Source organism: Thermobia domestica, chromosome 1 (assembly GCF_964235325.1).
Source record: "Thermobia domestica chromosome 1, izTheDome1.hap1.1, whole genome shotgun sequence".
In the NCBI taxonomy this organism is placed as follows: domain Eukaryota; kingdom Metazoa; phylum Arthropoda; class Insecta; order Zygentoma; family Lepismatidae; genus Thermobia; species Thermobia domestica.
Window position 1 is genome coordinate 16593213 of NC_137454.1, and position 11813 is coordinate 16605025.

Genomic DNA, 11813 nt, shown 5'->3' on the forward strand with positions numbered 1-11813 from the left:
AAAATGTACTTTTTTCAGAATGCGTTCGTAAAGACCGGAAAAGAGGATATTTCTTAAAGCTTTATCATTATATGTGTAACATCTAACCACGTAGATATATATACCAACAGGGTCAAAAATCGTAATGTGCTTTAAAATTTAATATATTGAAGGATTCAGACGATAGTAAAACCACTAGTAGAGTTTGGTATACTGCTGGAAATGACGTACTTGGTGGAAAATATTAAAAGGTCTTATAACTCTTCCTCCTTTTTTCTTTGTCACTATTGGCAACTGTAACTGTATCAGCTTTTGTAACTGTAATTACAAAAGTTTGTTAGAATTACTCATCTGGCACAAAACTTATTAATATAATACATAAACATCCTCAGTCACATTGTATCTCTATTTTCATCTTTAATAAGTTGCTTATTCCATACTGTAACCGGGGACGCGATGGCTCAGTGGTAGAACGTTTACCTGGTTCGATCCCTGCTCGTGCCGTGTGAACTTTGTGGTAGACAAACACCGTGCTCATGGGTTTTATCGGGTTTCTTCTACTTTCTTCATTCCACCATTACACTCAACCCTCATCATCACCCTCTCCTTTAGCCTAACCGGCATATCCGTGGGACGTAAAGCTTAGATTTCATTTCATTTTCCATACTGTATCATATACACCTTGTTAAGTTCTTGAGTTAAGTCTGATATCGTATATATAAATATAGCTACAATTTGAAATAAATAACGATGTCCTCTTGAGAGATATGGAAACCCCAGATAAATTTCGGTTCCGTACTTTTATAAGGTTTCATGTAATAGTACAATAACATCAACCAGTTTATCATGAAATATAATGTATGAATGTCTAGGAAAGCCTCACTCTTTAGATACAATATATTTGTTGTTATAGTTCATATGCAAACTTTTGTATTTCTTACGTGTTTCATATTAGTTACCTCATTTTGCATTTCCAAATTTTTGAATTTTTTACAGAGGCCGAAACCATACTCTTCCCACAGAAGTGAATACACCAAAACAGATGTTCGTACATACAGGTAAAAAAACTCACACATGCAAGGAATGTGAAAAGTGGTTTAAAAGATCCGACTTATCAAGACACATGTTAATTCATACGGGTGTAAAAACTTACGCGTGCCAAGAATGCGGAAAGGGGTTTAGTCAAAGGTCTTTTTTGGAAACTCACATGACAATACATACAGGTGAAAAACTTCATACGTGCCAAGAATGTGGTGAAGGATTTAGAGAAAAATCAAATTTGGTAACACACATCTTAATACATACAGGTAAAGCTACTTACACCTGCCAGGAATGTGAAAAGGGGTTTAAAAGAAGATCCTATTTAGTAAGACACATGTTAATACATACAGGTAAAACTGCTTACACCTGCCAGGAATGTGAAAAGGGATTTAGAAGAAGGTCCATCTTAGCAAGACACATGTTAATACATACAGGTGAAAAACCTCACACATGCCAAGTATGTGGGCGAGGTTTTTCACGAAAATCATATTTGGCAACACACATGTTAATACATACAGATCAAACACCTCACACATGTCAAGAGTGTGGAAAGGGGTTTAGAGTTAAATCTAATATGACAGCACACATGTCAACCCATACAGGAAAAAAACCCCATGCATGCCACGAATGTGGAAAGGGGTTTAGAGACAAATCCAGATTGGCAATACACATGTTAATACATACAGGCCAAAGACCTCACTTGTGCCAGGAATGTGGAAAGGGGTTTAGAGGAAGGTCGCATTTGGTAGCACACATGTTAACACATAGTAGTGAAAAACCTCACAACGGCGAGCAATGTGTAACACATAGAGGTAGAAAAACTCACAACTGCCAGGAATGTGGAAAAACGTATTTTCGAACTTCAGATTTAGCAAAACACACTTTAAAACATACAAGTCCAAAGTTCTTCAACTGCAATAACTGCGGAAAGCGATTCTCAAGAAGTACGAACTTTAAACTACATATGTTGTTACATACTGGTGAAAGAAGTCATAAGTGTCAACAGTGTGGAAAGAGCTTTAGTCTAAGTTCAACTTTGGCAACACACATGTTAATACATACGGGTAATTGTCCTTATACATGCCAAGAATGTGGAAAGGGATTTACAGACAAATCAAACTTGCGAAGACACGTTTTAACACATACTGATGAGAAACAGTATATTTGTCAACAATGCGAAAAACCATTTACTCATAAATCATACCTTGTAGCACACATGTTAATCCACACAGGAGAAAATTCGCATACATGTCAACATTGTGGAAGAGGATTTAGTCGAACTTCATATTTGGTAAAACACATGTTAATACACACAAGCGGTAAAACTCATACGTGTTAAGTGTGAGCAAGAAGATTTGGAGAAAAGTCAAAATCAGCTACACGTTAATACATGGAGATAAAATGTTACACGTGCCATGAATGTGGAAACACGAGTTTAAAAAAAGATCAAATTTAGCAAGAGACACGTCAATATATACAGGTAAAAGCACACATGCCAAGTATGTCGAAAACAAGTCAGTCCATCCTTAGACTTGTAAAACCAATAATAGAGTTGAAAAGACACATCTGCAAAGTACGCAAATAGCAATTTCGTTTAAGTGCTAAAACATTGCGAGCAAAACCTATTTAATACATAGAGACGAAAAAACTTGTAAGTTCTGAAGCGTGGAAAAGGAATTCGATTAAAAAATTACATCACAAAGATGTTAGTTCATATAAGTTGAAAACCTCACAGGTGGCAAGAGTGTGGAAAGGTATTTAGTCAACTTTGGCAACAGCCATGTTGATACATACATGTAAAGAAAAAAACTAATACATTTCAAGGATGTAGAAAAAGGAGTTCATATTCCTCAAAATACATCTCAACATAAAGTGGTGAAAAACTTCACAAATGTTGAGACAATTTGATTTATTGCGAAATCGTATATAGTAAATTACATTTTATTACACAACGCTAGAAAACAAAACACGTTCAGTAAGCAACAAATGATATCAGTTTGCAGCAAATAAACATTTTTCTGTTCTCCAAAGAGAATAATGTAGTATTAAATAAGCAGAAAAGCTAAATGCATTCACGAAACCACTAAATCCAAAATGTCCCATAACGTCACGTTTTTGTTGGTCAGACCACAAGTTACACGAAATGTACGTATTTACAATTATTTTCTATCTAATTTAAGCTAGGAATATGTAATACTAAGTTTTGTTGACTTACCTTTAACCCCTAAGAATTATTAACCATCTGTCAGACTGCTGTGACCTTTTGTATCATTATATTTTCTACATCCCTACCAATACAAGTGGATCTTCTCGCCTACCTTCTTTTCTAGCAAATGGTTACACATTGTGAAGATTGCGTTATAATTGATCCCCTGTGCTCGGCGCTGGAGGGGTCGCGCGGTCTCACAGACGTACTAAAGTACTTACGTAAGTATTTTACGATTTAGCAGTCCTTTGTTATCTGCCAATTATTAGCAGGTTGTGCCTTACCGACTGGCTCGTCTGACACCACATGCCAAATAATGAGCCAGAGACTGGAAAACCTGAAATAATATTATCTTACAACATGACTAAAGCTGAAGTGGATAATCTAGACTAAAAGTGTACAAATTACACGTCGTCGTTGAAAAAGACTATGGCCACTCAATTTTCTTTATGCTGCGTATGCTCGATGTTACGTATGGTGTCAATGCGTATGTTTTGCATGAAGCCTACGCTAAGTCCGCAGTAATGACAAGACTTGATTTCATAAAAATGTTGGCAAAAGGACTTCTTAGGTACCAAATGGAACGTAGTTTTATTCATCAGACATCTGCCACAACGGCTGAGTTTTCAATCAAGAGCATACTGCAGATCGAAAGTGAGCTTTCCACCATCCCGCACGAATGAGAAGTTCGAGAAGACGAAATCGTGGCCTTCTGTCCACTGCGTCCTAAGCGGAAAGCAAGTTATTCATGTCAGCGGTATGGGATAGAGATGTGGTTTCAGTGCAACAATAAAAAGTTCCAAGTGCCTACCCAAAGTGCATGAAGTCAGAAAAGCTAACACAGTGCTTTCTTTAACGGTAAAATGAATTTTCTTCAGTTTAGTTACCACATTAGAACAAAAAATTAGTTTTATTCTTTACTTTTTCACTAAAAAAAATATAACAATACTTTCTTTGAAAACAGCTACAATTCCGTGTTTTTTCTTCCATTTTACTGTATTTTTATTCTCAGTCCATCTATAAGAATAATATATCTTGGATTACTGTTATTTTGATTATATACAAACAGAAAAATACATTGAATATTTCAACAAATAAATAAATTAAAATTTTAGAATAACAATGAAAGCATTGTTGCAACTTTAGACTATGTTTTCTTAAAAATTTGAAACTTTTTTCTACATAGTGAAATTAATGTGTTTTATTTTTCTATAAAGAACTAAAATATGTAGGATAGCATTTCTAAAATTATATAATAAAACTACTCTTCAGAAAATGTGAAACAACAATGCGGTATACAGACCGCTCCATAGTAGTTATTTGATTATTTTCGTCCATAGTACTTAAGGGTTAAAACAATTTATATGCCCGCTTACCTTTTAGACATTTTCTAGAGTAACTCTGATGATACATCACCAAAACTCAGCAAACATGCTTTCAGCCTATTTGCGTTATAGAGCTTTTCAAATTTGGCAACGTCCTGATCAAACCGATATCCGTTTTCTTCAGTTACAGCTCAAAGTTTGTGGTGAAAAAATCGAGATATAGTGGCAAAACGTGTAATCATAATAATCTATTGCATCCCCTAAGTTGGAAACTGCGCACTATATGACCAACAATAGCTTCGCATTTTTCAAAAAGTTTAGTTTCGAAGACTTTGTAAATCAACAAATACTACTCCTTTGCCTCACTTAAGTTTGAGGATCTCTCCGTAATGTGCGTAAATCAGTACCTCTATCTACTCCTTTAAAAAGAATCTTTACCAACCCAAGCTTGAAATGTAATGGTCACAAAATACATCTTTGAAGGTTGAAATTGGTTTACGAAATTTGTTGTTCGTTCAAGGAATGAAAACATTTTTTTTTCTTTGTGCCCAGTAGTTACTGTCGTAGAGGTTTCCTTTGTCGTGTCCGTCATACTCATGTAGAAAACAAAGGCACTTTTGCAGTATCGTTGTTACATTTCTGTGAGAATACCAATAAGTTTCAAGTCCTAACACAAATGTGCTATTTCAGCTTCTTACGTCTTCCTTGTATGAGCCGTATATGCTACAGGAACAGATGGGCAAACATTTCAAATATGAAAAAGTACTGTCTTTCGTCTTAGTTTCGAGCTGTCAAGAAACTTTCGACACTCGGTGAGATTATATGACCAAAGTTTGAAATAACTCATCTATAACTTCACACTAAACAATGCTTCGCTGTTACATGGAACGCCTGAGGTATCTTCTTCTGAGTCAATAGAGTAATATTCGGGAGCTTTAGTCACTAGAATATCTTCAGTGCGGGCAATTACTCGAGTAGCTGATTTTAAATTAAGGTACTAAATCTCATGCTTAGTTTTAGAGAAAGAGATCTTTACATATGTCAAACAAAAGTAGCAGTGAGTTAGATGATCTGTTTGTCCGCACCAAATCATAGTTGCAAATTTCATAGAACTACGTTTTCCTAGTAAACTGCTTCTTAAATTCCTACAAGAAGTGCAAGATATGTGTTGAGTCGAAGACTTCTGCTGATCTCAATCCTATAAAAAAGTACAGCTCATAATCCGTTCTAACTGAAAGTGAAATGCTGCACTTTTGAGTTTTCAATGTAAGTTGACTACACATATAACAAAAATAAGTCAGATTTATTTTTAAATTCATAGGGACATTAGATTTCGCTGCTCGTACCTTAACGCTTATTCAGCAATTTCTTGAAACAGCCGCACAATCTACGACAGAACAACACAACGCGGAAAATCCGACCATTCCTAACGAAACACCACCCAGCAAATAATAATACAACCGAACCAAAAATTACTAAAATGCTAAAACACATGGGAGAAAAGTTGGGCAACTCAAATCGGAACTCGCTGATCACTAGGTGTTAAAAGGCTCCTACCTGAAATGAATATAAACAGTGAGGAGAAATATGACAAACACGTGTTTCGTATTATAACAAAAAAATAAAAAGACTTATGCAGTAGGAGAAAAAAGCCTGAAACGAGAACCCCTCTTTAATCAACATATTCCTTCTGTAAAGAAGGAAAATAGTGTATTATATATGCAACATGTAACTTTTTTTTGCCTTAAGCACATCTAGCCGCCGGCCTAGTGGTTAGCACGCACATTTTCGGTTTACAGTATCTCGGGTTCGATTTCAAGTAGAACAACATCGAACGACACGCTGGCTCGGATTGCACCATAAACTATAGGCCCACGACCCATATAGCCTTACTGCTCAAAAGATACTCTGATTTCCAATAACCAAACCAAACATTAATCATATTGCATCACAATCCGTAAAAATATAGTACTTCACAGAACAACATTTCAAACTTAAATTTTTACAAAATTGGTATGGGATACATAAAAAGTAACCGCAGATTTTATTTTCTCATGCAAAAATACATAAGAAAAGCTCTTCTATGTAAAGGACAGATTTCGTTTTGCACAGTTAAGCTGAAGATTTACGTCCGGGAGACACATGTCAATACACAACTGAAGAATATCAAATATGTTGAAACTGGTGTTGAAAAATAGCGTGGAGAACGGGCGTACTACTACATATGAATGAAAAATCCAATAAATATCAACTGTGTAGAAAGGAATTTAATGGAAGTTCACTTTTGGTAATATACATTAATACATAAGATCAGAAATATTACGTTCCATGAGTATGGAGGAGGGTTCATCAATGTTCAATTTCAGGAATACACTTCTAAATCCATACAGATGAAAAATATGTTTGCCTAGTGTGAAAAACAGTTTAGTCGAAGTTTATATTTCCCAAGGAGAGACATTGTAAGACATAGGAAAAGATTTATTGAAAAATCATATTTGGTAGCACAGATATTAATACATACAAAAAAAAATCACAGTTACCAAGAATGGGAAAGAACTGGTGAAAGCATCATATCTGCCATAAGTATGAAAAGATTAAGTGAAACTTCACATTTCCCAAGAAAAAAAATGTTACAACACTGAAAGTCCCATTTCGCTGAACAGATGTTAATACATTCTGGGGAAAAACGTACATTAGCCAACAGTGTGAAAAGTGATTTAGTCAAAGTTCAACCTTGGCAAGGCGTATGTTGAGGCACACACGAGAAATTCAATGTGTATGCCAGAAGCTTCGAGACGAATTTATTCGAAGTTCATATTTGTTAAGACGCATTAAGACATGCAGAAAAGAAACCTGTTAAGTATGAGGAATGTGGTTGTTATTTAATTGAAAATCACGTTTGGGAACATACGATATTCATACAGGTGAGACCTCATATGTCCCAAGAGTGCTAGAAAGGATTTAATCAAAGTTACATTATTGCAAGACATTGTTACACAATGAGAAACACCATAAGCGCCAAGGGAAAGGATGTAGTCGAGTTTCACACGTGGCAACACATGAAATTTGGAAACATCTTAGTTGTCGAAAGTGTTGGAAAAGATCTCGTTTAAGTAAGACAGGTGTGAACATACAAGTCATAAATATTCTATGTGCCAAGAGTGTGGAAATGAATTTAGTCGAAGTTCACATGTAGCACCATACAGGTAAATACGGATAATACTTCTGTCTGGCAAGAATGAGGAAAAGGATATAGTTAGGATTTTTTTTTTTTTTTGCAACATATATTGGTGTAACATGTTAGATGCATCATAGACTTCCCAATAGGTATGGAAATGGTGTAGTCAAATGTCAAATTTGGCAGTATAGTTGTATAGTTAAAGAAAGGTTTTAGACAAAGGTCAACTTTCGCAGTTTAGTATTAATACATGCAGCTGATAAACTTCATATGCAAAGTGTGAGAGAGTATTTAGTCTAATAATTTATTATATGAATAATTTAATTATTAGATTAATCATATAATTTGACAAAACATATGTTGACACAATTGGTACACATAATTTGTGTCAAGAGTACAAATAGTATGTAGAAAATTGTATAGGTAGGGAATTAGTGAAGGCTCAGAAGTAGGTATACACATGGTCCATACAGGTAACAGGCATTTTAAATGTGAGTTTTGCTGAAAGGATTTTATTGAAAAATCAGGTTGTCAAGATCCAATTTAAAGCCTAGGGTGAGAATTCTGTGATCCAATACAATTACCACAATTAAGACTACACATATTTACCCATACAGAAGAGGGTTCTTATCCGTCTTACTTGTGGAAAGAAATGCTGTTGGAAATCATATTTTCAAGATACATTTAAAACCAAATGTAAGAGAGCGGATTTTACAATAGACTAAATTTCACAAAGCACTTGTATTCATATACCCTTATATATACACATACGACTAAATATCTATATATACCTTATATAGTGAATTTTATCTGGAGAACATTTCTTTCTAACATCAGAATAATCGGTCAGAAGTTACCGTTGGATACTTTCTCCTTGAAAAATAAAATGAAATGAAATCTTTGAGTTTTCCGTCCCACGGTTATGCCGGTTAGGCTAAAGGAGACTGCGATGATGAGTAATGAATGAAATGGTTAAATAAAGAAACTGGGAGGAAACGGGAGAACTCCGAGGAAACTCACGCACACGGCGTTTGTCTATCACAAAGTTCACTTGGCGGGGGCCGAAAACCCGGAACCCCAAGCACCGGAGGTGAACGCTCTACCACTGATCCACCGCGGCCCCACTTTCTCCTTGAATGTCGTTTAACACATCCTCAACTGTTTCTAGACCCCGCCAAGTGAACCTTGCGGTGGACAAACACCGTGTACGTGGGTTTTCTCCGGGTTCTCCCGTTTCCTCCCACTTTCTTCATTCCACCATTTCATTCATTTCTCATCATCACCGTCTCCTTTAGCCTAACCGGCAGAACAGTGGGACATAAAACTCAAAGATTTCATTTCATTTCTAAACTCTTTCCATATATATATTGATTTAATTCTCCTGTCTATATTTTCTGCAAGCACATACTGATTTTTCTAAGGTTTGGGGCACTTACTACTTCCCTCTATCCCTTAGCAAATTTTATCATTTCTCTCTATCGAATAAACAAGGGACAAGGCCGTCTGGGGAGGGGTAGAAGGCAATTGTCCCCTGAAGTATGCTTTTATTAAATTTCGTATTAGTATACTAACAAAAATCGAAATTTATGTCAATGGACAATCTTACTAGTTGTGGAAAAATTTGAAATCATGCAACTGTTCTGTAGCTAAGGGCCACATATTAGATTGGGCTATTTGGATATTGCGGAATAAATTCATGTGCGCTGAAATTTCCCGTATGGGAATTTCAATATTATATATTACATTTTTATCATTACGAGTCATGCTGCTTATAAACGCGCAATGAGATTTTGTGTAACCGCGGTAGAGCACTGAATCCAATGTCAACGACAATTTGATCATTACAATTTACATTTTTTGCAGCGGAGAATCCTGAAGTATAGCTTTGGGCCCCAGAACATATTGATTTCAACGTATACGTGGTCAGCTTTTGGCCTCAAACGCTATACTTCTGACTTTTTCAGACCACATCTAAGATCTCTATAATGCTTTGCTATATATTGTGGGGAGAACTCGAAATTTTAGGTCTGAATCCAGTAGCCAGATCAGAGAGTTTGATCGTCATTTTATCATGCAGAGTTGTAATTTACGCAATGGCTTTTGCATAAACGAAAATCAAATGACCATTAGCAACTGGCAATCGAAAAGTTCCGATTTGCAACCAATTCGATACATAGAAGTACTTGTTTTGGGCTTATGTTCAGTAGGCGCCGGATCGTATTTGCAGTCGGCACTTTTATATATATACTAAGCCCTTTCATAATAAGGTTCTGGCTACGCCACTAAAATCAGATACTGTACTCGTGGATTAGTCACCATTGTGCAGTGCTATTTCGTCTTTAGAATAAGGATACATTTACAATGTAAACTATCACGTGATCTGAGGTGCAATTCGAGAGTGAACCAACGCTTCAACAATCTGATCTTATTATCAATTAACTACACTAGCATTTAATTATAATTTTACTTTTACATCTCATGACAGTTTTCCAGTTGCATTCCAACAAACAGTACTAATTCGGCAACTCAACGATAAGAAGCGTTTTGCTTGGTGAAAAAATGTGCAATAACGTAGTCGGTAAAGTAATAGCGTGTGGCGATTTTTGTAATTCCACTGTTCCATTGTGACTGTGAGACTCACCCAGCCGCTTTAAAAGGAACAAATTACACTTTACGGAATTAAAGGTGCCCAAGAAGATTTTAATCAAATAAGTTTGGAAGTCTACAATTGTTGTGTCAAATTATCCTAGGTATGACGCGCTGTTTTCGTAACCAGTACAGAGTAAACAAGTTGCACAAAGAAGTAGGGGAGCGAGATATAAGAAATTAAATAGAAACTGATGTTGTCAGAGTACTACGGATTATCCTGAAAACTTTATAAGTAAATACAAAATATTTTGACGTTCAAAATTCTGCCACCTTAACTAAGCTTAAACAGGGAGGTCAACGCTTTGTACGAAACTTCAAAATTTACAGTTATTCTGCCATTGTACATAGTAGGGATGGCCAAAAATTTTCGAATCCGGATATCCCGGATTCAGTGAGATCCGGATCTTGCCGGATCCGGACCTAGATCCGGATCTCGGATTCGAACCTCAGATCCGGATCCGAAATACGGATCTCGGATCTGGATCCGAAACTCAAATCTTGGATCTGGATCCGAAACTCGGATCTCGGATCTGGGTCCGGATCTCGGATCTGGATCCGAAATTCGAATCTCAGATCTTGATTCGTATCCAAACCTGCATCTGAAATTGTGATGATAAAATTGAATATCTAAAATTCGTCAAAAATTTTTTCAGATTCGCTAATATTGTAGGTTGCTGTGCTTTTAAATGTTTTCATAACACGTTTGTGCTACCTTTGTTCTTTATTTTATTTTAACCTTGCAATATTTACATCGAAGTCTCTTTAGTAAAATGTTTCCAACTTTGACTTCTTCCCATTCCAGAGTATACTGAATTGTCTGAAAACTGATGTAAATGGTAACAGATTCTTCTGTTCAGCTCCTCTTCGAAACTTGATGTTAGCTTCACATTGAAAATATTTATTTTATTCTTAAAAAATAAACTTTCTTATTTTCTCATTTACAAATGAAATATCTTTCAGATAAGACCCTTCTAATCGCAAGAATACTGGACAAAACAAACTCTTTATTAATAGTAGTTTCTGACTCACTAGAGTCCAACCATCAACAAATGTAATAATGAATATCTTTCCCTTCGAAGGTACAACAAAAAATATAGACTGGTTGGCGTGGAACAACAGTAGATTTGTAAACATACACACGAGAATTTCAGAAGAGCGATATGGTTGTGTAGTATTATTAATATTAATAAAAGTGTTCGTTGTATGACTTTATTACCTAACTTATGGCTTGCCCTTCTGAGGTCAGGAGTTTGTTGAAGGAGTAAATATAAAAGAGATTTGTTATTTTTTCTTTACCCCCCAGGTTTCTTTAATCACACATTGCAGGACGTAACTAAAACATATCCATGCATCGTATCATTGAAGCGTTTTGTGTTTTGTATATTAAAGTGTTCGAGAATATTTAACATATTCGCATTTGTTCATGTGATCTCAG

At 35.7% G+C, this 11813-nt stretch overlaps 1 protein-coding gene across 2 annotated transcripts in view; it reads left to right on the forward strand.

The window, feature by feature from the left end:
- Positions 1–4338, forward strand: part of LOC145683576 (uncharacterized) — a 59146-nt gene extending 54808 nt beyond the window's left edge. Inside the window, exon 2 of one of the 2 annotated variants that reach the window (XM_081754926.1) lies at positions 976–4331. In XM_081754926.1, coding sequence (XP_081611052.1) covers positions 976–2359 — 1384 coding nt within the window. In that variant the 3' untranslated portion in view covers positions 2360–4331. Of the gene's footprint in view, positions 1–975 lie in introns of both variants that reach the window. The other variant, XM_081754929.1, reaches the window with a different exon arrangement.
- The last annotated feature ends 7475 nt before the right edge of the window (positions 4339–11813 follow it).